Source organism: Mercurialis annua, linkage group LG1-X, assembly GCF_937616625.2.
Source record: "Mercurialis annua linkage group LG1-X, ddMerAnnu1.2, whole genome shotgun sequence".
Classification (NCBI taxonomy): Eukaryota; Viridiplantae; Streptophyta; class Magnoliopsida; order Malpighiales; family Euphorbiaceae; genus Mercurialis; species Mercurialis annua.
In genome coordinates this window covers 51,367,975-51,388,849 of record NC_065570.1, presented here as the reverse complement: position 1 = coordinate 51,388,849, position 20,875 = coordinate 51,367,975, and the positions used below count along the sequence as shown (strand labels likewise).

At 27.6% G+C, this 20,875-nt stretch overlaps 1 protein-coding gene across 1 annotated transcript; it reads right to left on the bottom strand.

The window, feature by feature from the left end:
* Positions 1-14,502: 14,502 nt before the first annotated feature.
* LOC126665107 (uncharacterized) lies at positions 14,503-19,749 on the bottom strand. The gene is made up of 2 exons (XM_050357809.2): positions 19,217-19,749; positions 14,503-14,922 (listed from the first exon to the last, which is right to left on the bottom strand). Exons 1-2 carry the CDS (start codon positions 19,670-19,672, stop codon positions 14,758-14,760), a joined length of 621 nt encoding a protein of 206 aa, XP_050213766.1. The 5' UTR covers positions 19,673-19,749; the 3' UTR covers positions 14,503-14,757.
* Positions 19,750-20,875: the final 1,126 nt, after the last annotated feature.

Below are 20,875 nucleotides of genomic sequence, written 5' to 3'. Positions count from 1 at the left end.
GTACTGATCATCCTAACTTTGAAATTTGGGAGAGATGCAATACTTTAGTAATGTCCTGGTTGTATAGAGCTTTGAATCAAACAATTGCAGAGAGTGTTTCTTGTTTGGACAGTGCTCTTGAAATTTGGCTTGATCTGAAAGAAAGATTTTCACAGGGAGATTCCTATAGAATTGGTGACTTACAAGAGGAAATTTATACTTTTAAACAGAATAATCTGTCAGTTACAGAATATTTCACACAACTTAAGATTCTCTGGGATGAAATGATGAGTTTGAGGTCTTTACCTACTTGTATATGTAATCCGAGGTGTGCTTGTGGTGCAGTAGCTGCAATTAAAACTAATTCATCTAATGATCATGTTATTAGATTTCTTAAAGGTCTAAATGAGAACTTTGCTACAGTAAGAACTCAGATTCTAATGAAAGAGCCATTACCTGTAATCAATAAAGTTTTTTCAATGGTGATACAACATGAAAGACAACTATCCAATTCTGGAATGAGCATGAAGTCTGATCCTAATGTTTTCATGGCAAAAGGAATTCAAGAAGGAGATTATGATAATGGATATGAATCTAGTGTCTATTATGCCAGAGGAAGAGGAAATAACAATTTCAGGAATACAAGTTTTAGAGGAAGAGGAACTTTCACTCCAAATCCTTATCAAAAACTGAAACTCTGTTCTTACTGTGGTTACTCTGGTCACACAGTTGAAATCTGCTATAGAAAGCATGGTTATCCTCCTGGTTTTCAGTCAAAGTTCAAAGGAGAAAGTAGCTATGCTAATCAAGCTAGCTATGTTGAACAAGATTATCAGGATGACCAAGATGAAAAAGGGGATACTTCTAAGCCTGAAATGGCTTGTCCTAGATCTGAAATGACACATCAGAATAACTCTTACAATGGAAAGAGTTTCCCTTTTACCCCTGATCAATGCCAGAAACTCATGGCACTGATACAGCAAGAAGGCATGAATGAAGCTGGAAACACTGCTCATGTTAATTCTTTATCAGCAACTTTTAAACACAATTCAGCAGATCCAGGTATTATTCATTCTTGCTATTTTACTTCTAAAGCATATAAGAATACATGGATCTTGGATACTGGTGCAACAGACCATATCATATGCAGAAGTGAATTTTTCAAGGATTCACAAAATGTCATGAATGTACATGTGAAGCTACCTACAGGACAATTGATTCCAGTAACAGAAATTGGTTCAGTTCAGTTGACTGCTGATTTGATCTTACAAAATGTGTTATATGTTCCTAGCTTCAGCTTCAATTTGATTTCTGCAAGCAAGTTGACTGATGATAAGAAAGTCTGTTTATTCCTTCATCATAATACATGTTTTATTCAGGAAATGAATACTTGGAGGATGATTGGCTCAGCTGAAAAAAGGGCTGGATTGTATCATCTTACACCTATGCAGAACAATGAAGCAACTTGTCATTCAGTTTCCACTAGTTCTAAGTCTAATGCCACAATGGATATATGGCACTATAGACTAGGACATTTATCCAATGGTAGAATTAAGCTTTTGCAGAAGTTAGATTCAACCATTAAACTACCTTCAAGTACTGTCTGTGATATTTGTCATTTTGCTAAGCAGAGAAAATTACCTTTTCCTACAAGTTGTTCTAATACAGAAAATGCTTTTGACCTTATCCATGTTGACATTTGGGGTCCTGTTTCCACTGCATCTCTGAATGGATATAAGTATTTTCTCACTATTGTTGATGACCATTCTAGATATACTTGGGTGTTTTTAATGAAATCCAAAGCAGAAGCAAGAGGTCATTTGCAAAGTTTTGTCTTCTATGCTAAAACTCAATTTCACAAGACAGTCAAGATAATAAGGTCTGATAATGGACCTGAGTTTTCTTGTTTGGATTTTTACAAACAACAAGGAATAATACATCAAACAAGCTGTATTTACACTCCTGAACAGAATAGCATAGTTGAAAGGAAGCATCAACACATTTTAAATGTGGCTAGAGCAATAAAATTTCAGGGATCTCTACCTATGAAATTCTGGGCATACTGTATTCTACATGCTGTTTACTTAATAAACAGGATTCCTTCTCCTGTAATTCAGGATCATACTCCTTTTGAATTGCTCTATGGTAAACCTCCTACTCTCACTCATATTCGAGTATTTGGTTGTTTATGTTTTGCTGGCACAATTCCTAAGCTGCGTACTAAATTTGACACAAGAGCAGTGAAGTCTGTCTTTTTGGGATATTCCTCTAGTACTAAAGGATCTATTCTTTATGATCTAGATAAACACAAAATTTTAGTTTCCAGGAATGTAGTTTTCTATGAAACTCTTTTTCCCTTTTCTCAAAAATCTGCTATCTCCACAGACTCAGATTTTTCACACTTCAATGACTTGGACTGTCTCTCTTTTTCTTCTCTTCCTTCATCTACTTCCTCTTCACAGTCCATTCCTTCTTCATCATCTTTCCCATTCACACCTTCAACACCAAATATTTCCAGTACAACAGATTTTCCTCCATTAAGAAGGAGTACTAGATCTTGCCAACCACCATCTCATTTAAAAGACTATCATTGTCAGCTTGTCACTACACCTCATGCACTTTCAAGTGTCATAACTTATGATAAATTGTCTGCCTCCCATAAACATTTTGTCATGAGTTTATCTGCTGGTGTTGAACCTAAAAACTACAATGCTGCTGTCAAACTTCCTTGTTGGCAAGATGCCATGAAAGCTGAACTTCAGGCTCTTGAACAGAATGCCACCTGGACCATTACAGATTTACCAGCTGGTAAAACTCCCATTGGATGCAAATGGGTCTACAAGATCAAGTACCATTCTGATGGGCACATTGACAGATACAAGGCCAGGCTTGTAGCCAAAGGCTACACTCAACAGGAAGGTTTAGACTACTTAGACACTTTCTCTCCAGTGGCTAAGATGAGTACAGTTAGAACTCTCATTGCATTAGCAGCAAAATCTGGTTGGTATCTCCATCAACTTGACATAAACAATGCCTTTCTTCATGGTGATCTTCATGAAGAAGTTTATATGCAAATTCCACCAGGATTTGAGTGCTCATCCTCCTCTAAAGTCTGCAGGTTACATAAGTCTTTATATGGTCTAAAGCAGGCCAGCAGGCAATGGAATGCCAAATTAACAGGAGCATTGCTTTCCCAAGGTTTTCAAGCTGCTCACTCAGATCCATCTCTTCTCATCAAAAGAACAGGTTCTGTCTTCATAGCCTTATTAATCTATGTTGATGATGTGATTTTAGCAAGTAATTCACTTGCTGCTATTAAGGACATCAAGATCTATCTTCATGAGCAATTCAGCATCAAAGACTTGGGAACTCTAAAGTACTTTTTAGGCCTGGAAATTGCTAGATCTTCTGCAGGCATCAATATTTCTCAGAGGAAATATGCTTTAGATCTTTTAACTACTTATGGTTATCTGGATTGCAAACCTGCACCTACACCAATGTTGAATTCCAAAAGGCTATACAAAGATGACACTGATCTTTTACCAAACAATTCAACTTATAGAACCTTAATTGGCAAGCTTCTTTACTTATGCACTTCAAGGCCAGACATCTCTTATGCTGTCCAACAATTGTCTCAGTTTTTAGACTGTCCTACAAACACTCATATGTTGGCTGCAAATAGAGTACTCAGATATTTGAAAGGAGCTCCTGGCAAAGGTCTGTTTTATCCTGCAGACTCAGACTTCAAGCTTAATGCTTTTACAGATTCTGACTGGGCTACCTGTCCAGATACTAGAAGATCTGTTTCAGGATATTGTGTTTTCATTGGTAATTCTCTTGTTTCATGGAGATCTAAGAAACAAACTACTGTTTCTAGGTCTAGTTCAGAGGCTGAATATAGGGCCTTGGCATCTCTTGTGTGTGAAGTTCAGTGGCTTAGTTTCTTGCTCACAGACTTACAGTCATCTTGTGTTCTGCCTGCTGCTGTTTACTGTGATAGTAATTTTGCAATCCAATTGGCTAAGAATCCTGTCTTTCATGAGAAGTCTAAACATATTGAGATAGACTGCCATGTCATTAGAGACAAGTTGGCTTCTGGTTTAATCCATTTGCTACCTATTTCTTCTTCTGGACAACTAGCAGATTGTCTGACCAAGCCTTTGGCTCCTGCTGCTTTTCATGCTGCTGTGTCCAAGCTGGGTATAGCTGATATATATACTCCAGCTTGAGGGGGGGTATTACAGATTACATATCCTGCTGTGTTCATGCTGCTGTGTTCATGCTTCTTCCTCTCTTCTGTTGCTTAGTCAGCAAGCTATCTGTTTGCTCATTGGTTGACTTCAGCTCACACGGATTCCTCCTTGCTCATTGGTTGACATCAGCTCACATTGGATTCCTCCAGCTATCCATCCAGCTGTATCCAGTTGTCAGCATGTGTAGTGTGTGTTGTTAGTTAGTGAGATAGAGATTAGTGTGTTAGTTAGTTAAAATGAAGAGTAGCAGTTATCATTGTCTATATAAAGTGATAACTGCTTAATCTTCTAGGTTGTAATCAAGATTTTGTGATTAATAAAGATTTACTTTCTCTCTCAGTTTTCATCATCATTCATTAAAGAATATCTTGATTAAACTCGAAGGTGCATGTGAGTTGGTAAGACATCCTTCTAACTTAAGTGAGGTCGCGGGTTCGAACCGTATCATATATTCAGCCGTTTAAAATTTCACAAGTTTACTATGAAACAAATAGGTAAAAAGGAACCGTATTCATATATACAACCATATACATGTTTGAAGCAACCTCTGAATTTCACAAATAAGTGAAACATGTAAGTAAGAAGGAGAGCCACTAAATTTCACAAATAAGTGCTCCATACTCTGCTTCTCAACTAGAACAAGATCAGATAGTTGTCTATTTCTTAAAATGCCAAAAACATTAAAATAATAATCAATGAAGATGCAATATTCAAAAATGAATTTTCTTCTGTCAAGATACGAAGCCAAATATGAGTTCTTACAATTTTAATTCAAATTTTTAATTTTGGCAATTTACTACGTTAATTATCTTTTTTGAATTCTAAATACCGAATAATGTTCCGCCAAAAGAATATTGATGTGAACTCCAAGACGCAGGTGAGTTGGTAAGGCGCTCTCCTAACTTAAGTGAGGTCGCAGGTTCGAACTGTACTCATGTATGCAACCGTTTAAAATTTGGGGTCAGAGTCTGCCTCCCGCAAGAGACCTACAATATTGATAGGGATTAGTCTGAATGTCGAAGGCTTAAAAGTGCCGTCTCATAGTTGAGACCCGTTCAGGAAACCTCATGAATCATGTACCAAAAAGAATATTGATGTGCACACCGGAATAAATATTATCCCGGTGTACACATCGGTATATTATTAGCCGAAACTATTTGATGTTTAAAATTGTAAAAAATTAAAAATTGTCCAAAATTGACAAAATCAAAAATTTGTATTAGATTTCAAAACACGCTAAAATTCGCGAATTAAGCAAATAAGCCATAAAATTATAGTGCATTGGTGAAATCATGAAAAAATTTCAAATTTTAAATTTTTGAACAAATTTATACAAAGTTGAAAACATTTGTTTTTTTTAGCACTACTAGACTTTTTATGAAAATTGTTTGAATTCAAACTCAATTTGAAAAATTGATTCAATTTTGAATGCCTTTTAAATTAAATAGTCAAGTAGTATGATAGTTTCATTCAATACTTTCTAGAAGAAAAATGATGATTTCGTTATGCCAAAAATCATTGACTAATTAAGTTACACTGCAAATTATCCATGTTGCCCCGATGATTATATTCTTTTATTTTCTAACAATTATGGGAAGTACAATAAGTCATGACTCGGTTGATACTAAAATAGTATTTTGAGAACTCAAACGCGGAGGTGAATTGGCAAGACGTTTTTTCTAACTTAAATAAAGTTGCATGTTCGAACCGTACGCATATATGCAGTCGTATAAAATTTGGGGTCATAGTTTGTTTTCTGTAAGGGACTTACACGGTTCGGATGGAATTAATCTAGATGTACAAAAATTTGTTGTTTTATAATTGAGATCCGTTCGTCGAAGCCCAGTGTGAAGCTGATTAATAAAAATGAAAATAAAATGACAGTAAAGTTTATTAATATATCCTATAAGAAAAGCAGTAAAACTATTTGAATTAAATATGAGGAGAAATGTGTTAGTGGACATACTATAGTGATAGAGATATTAGCATTATAATCTCCATTATTATAATAGTAAAATGATTTTCAGAATTAATTTTTGTCTCCTTTATTATAGTAATCTATATACTTATATAATTGAGAGGACCAACGGAGCCTTCTCATTGATTCTCACCAAATAGAGAATTCTCACAGTTTCCAACTTTTTTAAACCACTTTAATTTTATTTAATTTTTAAAATCAATAATAAATAATTTACATTAGTTTTTACTTTTTATAAAATACTTATTTAGATTAGATTTTATCATGATTTTTTAACATCCTAATCTAAATGAACAACCTAATTGATCAATATAAATACCATAATAATATTCATTCTTTTTCCCATAGTAACTTCTAGCTTTTAAATTTATAGCAGTTTTTGGCAAAAAAAATAAATTTATAGCAGTTAACTCAAATTTGGTATAATTGAGAGGACCAACGGAGCCTTCTCATTGATTCTCACCAAATAGAGAATTCTCACAGTTTCCAACTTTTTTAAACCACTTTAATTTTATTTAATTTTTAAAATCAATAATAAATAATTTACATTAGTTTTTACTTTTTATAAAATACTTATTTAGATTAGATTTTATCATGATTTTTTAACATCCTAATCTAAATGAACAACCTAATTGATCAATATAAATACCATAATAATATTCATTCTTTTTCCCATAGTAACTTCTAGCTTTTAAATTTATAGCAGTTTTTGGCAAAAAAAATAAATTTATAGCAGTTAACTCAAATTTGGCGAGCAATTATTTTATAGCGTCAACTATAGTTCCACACTTTGCCTCACCCAAACACTCAACACAAGGATTATAAACATATTTCAATTTCTTCTTTTATTTCCTAATTTTTGAAACCTAAAACATCATCTTCGAATTCCTACCTCAGGTAGTAAATAATTCCTCTATAATTTTGAATTTCATAAATTTTTAGATCTCAATATATGTTGTAATGATCATCTCACTCTTTCAGTTTAGATGAAGGTGTTAGTTTTTCAATTCTTTAGATTAGATTGTTATTGTGTTAATTTTTTTTAGTTTAAGGTCATGAAAACAATCGGTTTATTTAAATCTTAAGTTTTTTTCCTTTATTTGAAATTTGAAAGTGTTTATTTTATATTGAAAAGTCGACTCCTTTTGTGAAATTCATACTCTGTTAATGATTGATCTCTCTTGATTGAGCAATTGTTTTTTATTTTTTCATGGAATTTTCATAAATCTCCAACTTAAATAAAATTTTAATTTTAAAAAATTATTCTTAATCTTAATAAATAATTATAGACTTATATCATATATATTCGGTAATTTATATATGGTTGACTCTACCCAAAGAGTATTTCTATGAGTTTCAAATTTAAATAAAATATTTATTTAATGTTATACAGTTATCACTAATAGATAATAATTGATATAAATTATCAATTTATTTTAAGTAATTTTAAATAAGTAATAAGTAACAAGTGTTTAATTTCCATAGAATTACAAATTTAATAAGAGTTAGTCGAATAAGGGAATGATTGATAAAACAACAAAATTAATGCATGGACCAACATGGCATAATAAACTATTTATTTTATTAAAAAAAGTAAATATGATAGAATACTAATTATCAAACAAAAAAAAGATAGAATACTATAATATATATAATAGCTGAAAAATAAAGATGTTCTATTATTGAAATTTTTCAAACGTTTTTTAGTATAAAAAATTATATAAGGATGTTGTAGTCTAAAATAATATTATAAAAAGGGAAACAAATAACATCATTTTAATAGTAATTTTAAAAGAATCAGTTTAGACAAACAAAAAAATATTAAAATTATGGCTTAATTTTGAAAAAAAAAATATACTATCTCCGTTCCAATATAGTTATCCACTTTTAATATTGTCACACAATATAAAAAAATACAATTAATATTATAAGTTTTATAATTTTTATAATTTTTTATTTATATATTTTTCTTACTATATTCTTATTTAATGTAGTCAACAATTTTAAATTTATTTATAGATATTAATATATACTAGCTCATTAGTGAATGTTAAATAAGGGTGGTATAAGAAGATAAAATTTAAGAGTTATTTTTTAGAAACGTACAAAAGTTTTTGAACAAAAAAAATTATAAAAATGGAATACTATATTGAGATGGAGTATAAAATATAAAATGTAAAACTATATCACGCATATCAATATATACTATTTCAAACAAACTTTTGCGACAATTTTAGAGTAATATTTTATTAGTTTGTAAACTATAATATGTTTGATATTTTAATATTAATATTTTAAAATGAAATAGTAATTAGGTTACGCGCAAATGCGCGGGTTTACGACTAGTACTTATATAATTGAGAGGACCAACGGAGCCCTCTAATTGATTCTCACCAAACGAAGCGCTTTCATTAATTCTCATCAAACGGAGCGCTCTCATTGATTCTCACAAAATAGATTCTTCTCATTACTTCCCACATCTTTCAAAATACTTATTTTAATTCAATTATTTTAATTGAATTTTAATCATGATTAATTTCTATTTCATATTGATCTCCTAATTTATATAAACTACTAGCTATTTATTTGCTGTTAATATAAGCAACGGTACTTGATACATCAACTATATCTTCCTCTTCACTATTATCTTTAAACTTCATTAATGAATATATGGAGTACTGCTATTATTATATATCATCATCACCACTTCCATATAAAGAGGGCAAAGATAAGTTAATCGCAATCTTCAATAGCACACAACAAATGGTGACAACAAATGGTAACTTTGAATTTCTATTGTAATTAAGATTTTTTTTTATGAATTCAATTATGTTTTTCTCTATTCGAAAACCGAATTCCAGTTTAATGAGTGCCAGATAATTGAATTTTTTTGTAGAGGAATTTTTTTTCATCTTTTTGTTAAACTATCCAATTCTCAGTCGAAAAATAAAAAATAATTTGATTTTCTACAAATTAATTGGTGTGCCAGTATGTCTCTGAATGATTTAGTGAAGTGTGATACGCTATTATCAGTGTTTTAAAAACCGAACCGGTGGCCGAACCGGTGAGGCCACCGGTTTCCGGTTCAACCGGTTGAACCGGTTTAATGTCCGGTTCAACCGGTTTGATAAATTTAAAAAAATTATGATTCTCCGGTTTTTTACCGGTTCAATCCGGTCCGATCCGGTTCAACATCCGATTTTTTACCGGTTTAATCCGGTTCAACCGGTCCAACCCAGTCCAACCAAAAAATCCGGTTTTTCGCAGTTTCAGACCGGACCACTGGCCGGTTCGCGGTTCAACCGGTGTCCGGTTTTTAAAACACTGGCTATTATATAGATTAGTTTTTGTCAAATATTGTATAGATTATACGATAATGCTTAATGTTGATATATGTTTCATGATTTTCATGTTTAGGTTAATTTATGTGCGCCAAATTTTATTTTGATTAAATTTGATTTGCTTTGGTAAAAAAAAATATTTGTGGAATTATGCTATGGCGTGTGGTATTTAGCTAATCCCATAAGTTGTCCAATAAAATGAGTATAAGAAATATAAGCAAAAAGAAATCAAGCCAATACAAGAATTAGGTAATCTTGAAACTTATAGTAATAATGAACATACGTCTCTTAATATATATTTAAATTATTAACATGAAAACATTAAACATGAATAAAAAAATATTTGTCATTTTTTCTCATGTCCTATATTTACTGATTTGAAACAATTTGTATTTATTTGTCATATGCTTATAGTGATTTTTTGCTTTTATCAGGTACAACAAATCAGAGATTGTTGCATTTTGTTTAGCAAATTATTATGCAATCTTGAGAGATGCTTTGTGTTCGGAGTGTGAAATTTCAAAGGTATTTGTTAAGATATATTTTTCTCTGCTTTTTGTTTTTTGTACAATTAAATTGAAAAGGAAAAAAGGACTTTATCATTTATGTGTTGAAATTTCATGAGCAGCAATTTCTAAATTAACTTTCTCTTGAGCTAAGCTAACTAACTATGAGAATTTTTTCTTCCATTTACATCAGAAAATGATTGTGGGCAGGAGAAAGAGGTATTTTTTTAATAGGAATACTAAATTTAGAAGATCATAATTTTAAATTCTATATCCTCAAAAAACCAAAACGAAGAGACTATCCGTCAGTTTTATTTAATAAACGAGTAGATCAAGATATTTATTTGAATATGTGGTATGGTTTGTATATATTTATCTATAGATTGAAAAGGTATCACTAATTTATTTTAAATTTCATAAGGAATTTATATTTTGTATTTTTTTATAAATTCATATGTGAATGTTAAATAAAGTCAATATGTTAAAACACTAAAATATAAAAGAGTAATAAATAAATATGATGTATTTATCAATGGAGTTTAACAATCTTTATTTGCAGGAAAATATAGTAAGGAGTTTGTAACTTGAAACAGTTTTATAAAAAAAGTAATCCAAAATGCTTTTGATAATAAAAAAAAGAAATATTAATTTTATTATAAATTATAAAAAAAACAAGAAAGATAAGAATATCTTAAACATATAATATATTAGGGAACAGAAGAAAGTTATTATAGAAATAAAGATAAAATATTGATATAATTTTTTTTACAATATAATATATAAAAAAAATATATCGTAGATATTCGATACTTTAAACAATTAATCACTAGAATTATTCTAAATTTTAAGTTTATTTTGTTAATTAGTTTACAAATTATGGATTTTTAGTTTTTGGGCATTATTTGTATTTTTTGAAAATAAATTATAATTTAAATTAAATATAAATTTGAGTTCGCGCAAATGCGCGGGCTTACGACTAGTAATAAAAATAATTTAGATAAAGATTAGGTAATTGATATCATACGAGCACCCAAGAAAAAGTTGAAAGGTAATTACAAGTCGGTGTTCAACTCCTAAACGTAAATTAAAAAGGATTTTAAGTCAATTCAATGGCTGATTTAGATAAATAACCTCATAAAATATTTGATCAACTTGAGAATTTATCCACTTGTCAAACTAAATTGAGAAGTGGTGGGGGTGGGGGCTTTCCCTATATTAAAATGCAAATGATATAACGATGTATCAATCAAGAACAAATTACTTTTAAGCTCTCTGCATGTGTTAAATTTATTTTAGTCCACTAATTTAAAAGCTCAATTTAATTTAATTTACTTTTTTTTGTATTCAATTTTTTTTTCCAATTTTCTGAGTTTTCTAACTTCATTTACTTGTTAAAACTAAAAAAAATAAAAATAAAAACATTAATAATATTAAAAAACTGGTCATTAAGTTGTTTAATTTCTTATTAATATAATTTTTATTATACATATTAAAAATATAATTTAATGATTAAATTGAACTTTAATTTTTTAAATTTAATTGACTAATTTCAAAACTGAATGAAAGGATTAAAACGTAAGTAGAAATAAAAAAAAATTATATCATTTAATTTTAAATAAAAAGGACGAAAATATAAATTATTACATATACGAGGAACTTGAAAGTAAGTAGCTCGTGAACAAATTACATCATTTCCTTTGATTTATCAAATATGAGTCTACAATTATTTTGAATAAACAAAAAAAGGATCACTAGTAATTTAATTAGGGTTTAATCGTAAAAAAAATATTCCATTTTTTAGATTTTTGTTCGTTTATGGCCCAAATTTTCAAAATCTTCAATTTTAGCCTATTTTTCATTTTTCAGTTGCAATTATAGCCAATTGCTCAAATTAAAGTGAATAAAAGTTTAAATATGTCATTCATATTACTTCATATTATTCTAATTTATCATTTTACCATCAAAAATTCCAAACATGAAGTAATATGAAGTGTAAATTGAATTTTTTGCTAGTCAAATTTGAGCAATTGGCTCTAATTAAAACTAAAAAAAATGAAAAATTGGCTAAAATTGAAGGTTTTAAAAGTTTGGGCTTTAAACGAAAAAATCGAAAAGTTTGGATATTTTTAGACTATTAGGCCTTTAATTAGTCCACCATAATTCAGATCATAGAGATCATAGTCAGGTCGACTTCAGTCAATGCCCTAATAATATCGTGGATAACTTTGAATAGCAATGAGTCACAAGAAAATCTTGTGTTAAAAGGTGGGTAGCTAATATTACAATTTTTATTTAGTTCGAAATATTATATATTCTCTCTGTTTGTTTGTTTGCATTTGTCCATTTAATCAAAATTATAATATTGAAATAGTGGGTGTTTTATTTTAAATTTTATCAGTAAATTTTAATATTACTTATTAATTAAAAATACATTGTAAATTAATTCATAGAATCATTTATTAAGAAGGAATAAATTTAAAAAATAATAGTTAAATTCGTATTAAAATCTTAAAAGAACAAGTGGTTAAAGACAAATACATTTAACTAAATGGACAAGTGAAAAAAAATACAGAGAGAGCATATTTAATGATGAGATTTAAAATCTAACTTAAGTAGTGTAATACGTTGTTAATTTTTTATCATTTAAATATAAAATACTTATATAGTACATTAAATATTCAATAATAAATAGGAATTGAAAGGAGATAGACTGTAATTTTCCAAATAACTGACAAACCGGCCTAAAATTTAGGTTAAATAGTTGTGTGTTTTCCGAAATATAACATTTTTATGAAAAGATTATCGGATTATAAAACACTTATCGAAAAATCGACTTTTTTAAACGGTTATTAAATTATAAAAAGTTATAGCACGGTATCTAACTATAATATTTTTACAAAAGAATAAAATTTTCCTACAACCATTGACATGACATCTTTTTAGTGGCCATTTTCAATGTATTTAATATATTTGCAAAATTTCAACTTTAGTTCCTATATTTCACATTACACATGCCCACACAACTTGCGGCTTCTAAAATTGCAACCTGGTAAGCAGTATGATCGTTTATTTTCAATTTATAATCATTCTCTATATTTTAGTAGTTGTTTTAGACGGTCATGTTGTAGATAATAAAATGATTGTTGAAATTAAATTAATAAAAATTATTAAATTAGTTAACCAAATAATTTTTTTATAAGTTAAGCTACTAATATTTTTTATTAATTAATTTTTTTTGAAATAATACATTATTTTAGATAAGCATATATTTCATTCGTTTTTATTTTATAAAATATTAGTAAGTTAGAGTAAAATGATTTTGGGTCATGGGTATAATAGTAACTTTTAAATTATTAAACGAAATTATAATATTCTATATTATTATTAAATAAAAAATTAAGTTTTTTTAATTTAATTTTTCATTCATGATAAAATGTTAATAAGAAATATAGTTGGAAAAATGAAAAAATAAAATAGTGTAAATAATTAAAATATAACTTTCAATAAAATATAGGAACTCAAGTTGAAATTTTGCAAATATATTAAACGCATTGAAGATGACCATTCAAAAGATGTCATGTCAATGGTTGCAGGAGTTTCCTACAACCTAGGTTGTAGGAAAATTTCATTCGTTACAAAATGGTTACTCAATTATATATTTGAACAAGATAAAGATATATATACAATAAGACAGTAAGTCGATAACTATTTTATAAAAAAATTATAATTCGGTAAAAAAATTATAACTTATTCTGATTCGATAACTATTTTATAAAAAATATAAAGTTCAGTAATCATTTTATAATTTTTAATAATTTAATAACTATTTTATAAAAGCTATAATTTGAGAACCATAAAAAAATTTAACCCCCTAAAATTTCAATAACATGATGCATGATGACAACTTTTTATTGGAATATCAATTAAACTACTTTTATACTTATTAGTTCTGTTATCATATTTAACCCAGTGATTTAGAAAGGTTGGAATCTATATATATTTCTTCTTTGAGATTTAATGAGTCGTGTGACTATGAGCTACATAATATACATCATTTCCTTACATTAATCATAAAGATGATAAATTTCTTTTTAAATAGATAAATATGGTCGGGTGGAAATTTAAATCCAAAATTTCCACATAGTAAATTAGATCATCAAACTTGTATTTGGAGTCCAAATAGATCACTTTAGTCAATTAAATCTTCAAACTTGTATTTCGAGGTCAAAAGTTAGTCATTCGTTTGAGGTGTACAGATTAGGAGTTACTTGATCTAAATTAGGAGAGTTCGGGATTTAGTTGACTAAAAAAATTAAAAATGACTCATTTAATCTTAAAACACAAGTTTGAAGATCTAATTGACAAAAAATATTAAAAATAATTTATCAAAAATTATAATCGATTCTTAAAGTTTCAATTGTTAGTTGTTAGTCATAACTTCTCAATACATTTAGAGGTGTCTTAACCATTCAAATTAGTCCAACAGTGGCAATGTCAAGCAACATAAGTTAAGGGAGAAAAAACTCTCAACAATAGAAGTAGGGATTTAGACTTAAATTTACAAATAAGTACACTCTAATAATAGCAAAACAATTCAATCAAGCACACTATATTTTTCTTGTTTGGTCTAAATTAAAGAATTTTGGCATTAAAACTTATGAATACCCACCCATTTGAAATTATCAAAAGAAATAATTTAATCAAGATGATGAACCCAAAGTTTTTTGAACTTTTGTTTTAAAAACTAAAATGTAAAGCTTCTCCATTGAGAAGTAAAGGAAACAACCAGTTGAATGGGTCACAAACGACCCAAAACTTGAACCCACGATGCAATGCCAGGCAGGCCCATACACCTTATCAAATTCCTGCATCAATTTACAATATATCAAATTTCTATAATATATCAACATTAACTAAAATAAGGTCTTTTTTTTTAAAGTGTAATTTACACAGATCCCTCAAAAATGTTTCTATCTAATGTTTTTACCTCAACATTTTCTTTTTAGCAAAAATCTCTCAATTAAATAAAAAACTTTTCATAACTCCCTCACAATCTAAAATAGGACAAATTTGCCCCTAATTTTGGGTTGAACACGGAAAAATAGTTCTACTTAGACATTCGAAGATTACAGCTCATTATATCTATCAAATTTAGGCATGTGCTCATTTATAGGTGACACCTCACTCTTGTTATTTTTGTTCTTCATGTTTTTACCTTTTACGTGCGGTAATTCTTGACTTCCATTTTTAATGTTAGATAATGGTCATCCAATTTCCATCTGCATACAATAAAATTCCTCACAAACACTTATTCTCTTTAATAAATTATTTATTTGATTAAAATTATTTTAGTTTAAAATATATTTATAAAAAGATTACTTTAAATCATTTTATATTCAATTCAATTTTCGTTTGTTTAATTTACATTCAGTTCATTTCAAATTAAAAATTAGTTAGTTTATTTTGAATAAAATTTATTTTAAATATTTATTTTTTTCACATTCATTTTATTTTAAGTTGAGTATAAATTTCAATTTGGTTTAGTTTTAATCAAATCATATATAAATATATTCAGTTTACTATTAGTTTATTTGTCATTTTATAAATTTATTTTTTAGTGTGTAAATTATTAATAAACTGATTTGACTAGAATAAGTAAATTATAAATTTATAATAAAATTACTTAATCAAATTTACTTTAGGTTCATATTTATCGTATTTTAACTTTATTTTAAATTTACATTCAATTAAATTTCATTAAAACCATTAATTTATTTGCAACTTTATAAATTAATTATTGATAAACTAAATTATTAATAAATTAATTTTGATTTTATAACCAGTTTACTAAGAATTTATTAGTTTAATTCGATTTGACATTCAATTTACATAAGTTTACACAAACCATCGTAAAAAAATCTTAAATAATTTACTTTCAATAAACTATTAATTTAAATTTGATGATATAAATCATAAAATAATAATTTTAATAATCTAATAGAAAATAAGTAAATTTTTGGTGTGTAAGAATGAAGGTCTATATTATTTGAAGAAGAATGATATACTTGTTGAGTTTTAACTGTTGAGACTTTCTTACAAAAGCTTAATTAATCAATTATGGAAATTGAAATTTTGAATGAATAGTAGTCTTTATCTTATGTTGCATTTGCGCCATACACATTTAACAATTCCATTTTGCTTCTGCTTATTATTTTGTTAGTAACTCCAAAAATCACCCAAAAATTCAGCATATGGTATTATTACAGGTTCACATAAGGTACATATCAAGTTACTTTTCAGTTTTATAAACTGTCAATTACATTTCACTTAAAAATATTCAATTTTTATAAACTATATCACAAAATTCTCTATATATAAAATATCAGATAAAATTGTAAAGAGCAGTAAGACAAATTTTGTAAAAAATTAAATTGAAATAGTTCAGTTGATACAGGTTCAAATCAGGTTCAAAACAGGTTGATTTTTAATTTTATAGACTATCAAATACATTTCACTTGAAAGAGATATTCAATTTATATTACATTAAATCCCAAAATTTTATCTATATAAAATGTCAGTTAAAATTATAAAGAGTAGTAAGATAAACTTTATAAAAAAATGAATTAAGATAGTTCAGTTGATATAGGTTTATATCAGGTTCACATCAGGTTGATTTTCAGTTTTATAGATTATCAAACACATTTCATTTAAAAATATTCAATTTGTATTACACTAAATCTCAAAATTTTCTCTATTTAAAATGTCATTTAAGATTGTAAAGAGCAGTAAGAAAAATTTGATTAAAAATTGAATTAAAGTAGTTCAGTTGTTATAAATTCACATCAGGTTCACATTAGGTTGACTTTCAGTTTTATAGTTGTCAAATACATTTCACGTAAAAGAAATATTTAATTAGTATATTACACTAAATTTTAAAATTCTATCGGTATAAAATTTCATTAAGATTGTAAAAGAGTAGTAAGATAAATTTGATTAAAATTGAATTAAAATAGTTCAGTTGATATAGGTTCGCATTAGGTTCACATCAGGTTGATTTTAAGTTTTATAGATTATCAAATATATTTCAATGAAAAGAGTTATTCAATTCTATAATAAAAATTAAGCAATCGTAAAGGTCAGTTTGAATAAAAGCTAAAAAATAAAATTAAAAACCATCAAATTCGTAAAATCAAACAACAAGATAACAAACAATTTCATTATTTGTTAGCACTTTCTTTCTTTCGCTAGATCCAGCACCGTAAAAACGTTTAGATAGTTTATTTTTAATTTTTAATCATTTATTTATCATTCTACATATTGATTCTCGATAGTTTAATTTTTTAATAAATAAATTTAATTAAAATTTTAAAGAAAAACTATATAAAAATAAATAAAAATTGCTTTAACTTATATTTTAAGTTGATGTTCAGTTTACATCAAGTTTTTATTTTATTTATACCAATATTAATTTACTTAGACTAAATTAAATTTAAATTAATAATTAGTTAATTAAAATAACAATTTAAATTATTTACTTTAAGTTGACATTAAATTTATATTGAATTTGCACTGATCACAACGGATCAGACCGCCAAATATCTGGTCATAAATAATTTTAATTTTAATGATGCTTGACTGCCACTAACCGGCATAGAGTCTTTAAGAAAGAATATATAAATTTAATTTTTTTTTTTTGAAAATAATTTAATTAATATAAAATTTGTAAATTTATTATTATATATTAAAATAAATATTATTCCAAGAAAGAGAACGAAATTAATTTTATAGCTCAAGGAAAAAAAGAAATAAAAAGAAATATATAATAATAATTTTAAATTGAATGAGCAGGTGTAAGTCAAAGAAAGTTGATTGAGAAAGGGTGCGCATAAATTGAAAATTGAATGAGCAAGACAAATTAAATGTGCAGGTATGAATAAAAAGAGTATAAGCATATAAGAGATTAGGAAAATAATCACGTGGGATAAAATAGAAACACAATAAGAAATATATACTATAGAGATAAAATAGGAATGTCAATTATATAAAGATAGGCATAGAAACTTTTTATAAAAATTGAGAGATTTTTGCTAAAAAAAAAAATGTTGGGTCATTAATATAATTGACATTCCTAGGTCATAGTATAAATAAAAAAATATTATAAAGTGGGGTTTTTAATTTTAAGTAATTAGACGTATGCTTTAAAGCAAAAAAAAGAAACAGCACAAAAATAATTTGCAATAGTCTAAAAATTAGAAAGAATAGTCAAACCATATTATAAAATATTTTGATAATGGCAGAGAGCACATGGATTAACCAAGTTTAGATTCTCACTGTACAAAGCATTTTCTGGTTTGGACATATTGCTATCTTTATTAATTATATATTGATAAAATTTGATTATTAATGCATAATTGAAGTTTAGAAGTTTGTCATGATGCTAATCTGTTTTGTATTTCACATGGGATGTTGAATTCATGGGTTTACATTCTGTAATAAGTTTGACATTTTGGACACATGTTAAGATGTGAATAATTTAGTAATTAAATCATACTCATTAATCAGTAAACTAGTGATTAAGATTCATCTATGATTAAGAGATAAGTAATTAGGAGTACATAACAATGATTTTTCTGTTTCATCGTCAATTTATAGTTACTAATTAAACCTAAGTAGATTGTTAGAAATGACAATTTTGCTTTAAAATGAGTAGCAAGGGTTAGCTACTTTCAGTTAAATGATAACACTATCTTCAATACAAAAGCAAATGAAATATACATGAAAAAAGGCAAAATAAATAACAATCACTTGAAAGGAAGAGAAAAATAAAAATAAAAAAACGGCTTATGTCTAAAAAATGAGCAGAATGAGACGATTAAAAAAAAGATGAGATCAAATCAGAAAAGAAAAAAAATGATACCGAATAAGGTAATGAAATAATAAGAGACAATCGATGAATGATGATCAAATGAACATATGCCTCTTTCTAATTTCGATAGTGTGAAAATTTAATTTGCTTGTGAATGATATTATTTTCCGATAATTTAACGATTATACTTTATAAGCTTTAGTTATCTATAAAAGAAAAAAGATGTATAGCATAAAAACATTTTAAGATAGGAATGAAAAAGTGAAATTAAACATTTTAAGTGAATTAAGTACCTTTTTGATGTTGTAAGCCACATGTTTAGGGCTAAACTTCTCCAAGCTATCAAAAGTGGTTCTTGCACATCTAAAAGCATGAATTTGCATAAATGCAGGCATGTCTGTCACTAATACCCTCACCTGAAGAAATGAAGCTACTGATTTTATATTTGTTTCAACATGCGACACTGACTTTCTTCCCTCCACCACCACATTTCTTCCTCCGCCGCCTCTTCTTTCTCCTCCTCCTCCTCCTCCTCCCACCGCCACCACCGCAGCACCCATCTCCGGTACTTGTTGATCATAATCTTCCAATTTTGTCGTTAACAAATTATGTAAAACTACAGGTTTATTTGCCACAATATTAATGTTTGAATCTATGTGTTTTGGGTTGTAATTTTTAGTGGTAGAAATAGAATACTTGTATAATTTCATCAAGAAACCTCTCTTTTGCTTTTCATTATGGGTTGCCATTAATTTTCTAGTGGGTGTATATGTTTTCAATTCATCGACCTACGTATATTTATATATATGTGGTTTAATGGATCAAAAAACCCAAACATTTTCGACTTTTTTACAATTCTAACCAAAACATAAAAACTTTACAATTTTAGCCAAATTTTAAGAGTTTGCGCGATTTAACCAATTCGTCTGAATTAATTTAATAGTATGTGCCCAATTTCACGTGGTCTCTACTCTGTCTAAAAATATGCAGACGTGACAAGGCCTAACAGACAAAAAAATTAAACTTTTCCACTTTTTCGTAATTCAAACAAAAACTTTACGATACTTGCAATTTTAGATAAAAAAATTGGTCCTCGAATTATACATCATCATGGTTTTTTGACAGCTTAAATACCATATGGGATTGAGCACATACTATGTCAGGACGAATTGGCTGAAATAGTAATGAAGTTAGATTAAAATTGTAAAATTTTAAAGTTTTGATTAGAACTATAAAAAAACTGAAAAGGTTTGAATTTTCCAGACAACTGCACTTATATATATAGGACCACAGAAAAAATAGTTTCTAAAATAATGTTGATTAGAAAGTTGGGATAATTTTATAGCAACAAACCCATGTGTTAATGCCTGTGATCAAGGGTTAGGAAATGGTTTTATTGCTTCTGAGAGATTTGATGTTTTTGGTTCTAATTTCTTCAAATATAATGTATTTGACTTTTGTGGTTCTGAAGAACATGCATTTATAAAGATGATTTTGTAATAAAATAACGAAATAAATATAAATTGATTAATTTTTTTTATAATTAAATATAAATTGATTAATTATAATAAATATTAATTGAATAATTCTAATTTTGTGAATAATTTTTGTGTACTCATATATTTTTATTCAAAAGTACTTATGATCATTAGAACAATTTTTTCGAGCATTTTTTATTTTTGTTGTTATAAATAGAAATATAACATGATCAATAATTACAATATTAATCATTTAAAACTGCATTATTACAAAACGAAATATATTAAAAGTTATATCTAAATCGATAGTCTCATTTTTTATTAAAATTACCACTAGAATGAAGCATCGTACTTCGTTCCCCTCTTTGGAGCCTATTCATCTGCAATCAGTTTATTTTCTGGAAAAACTATAAGGAAACATCCAATCTGTTATATCACTAACAAATTAAACCCTACATAAAATTTTGTTACAAA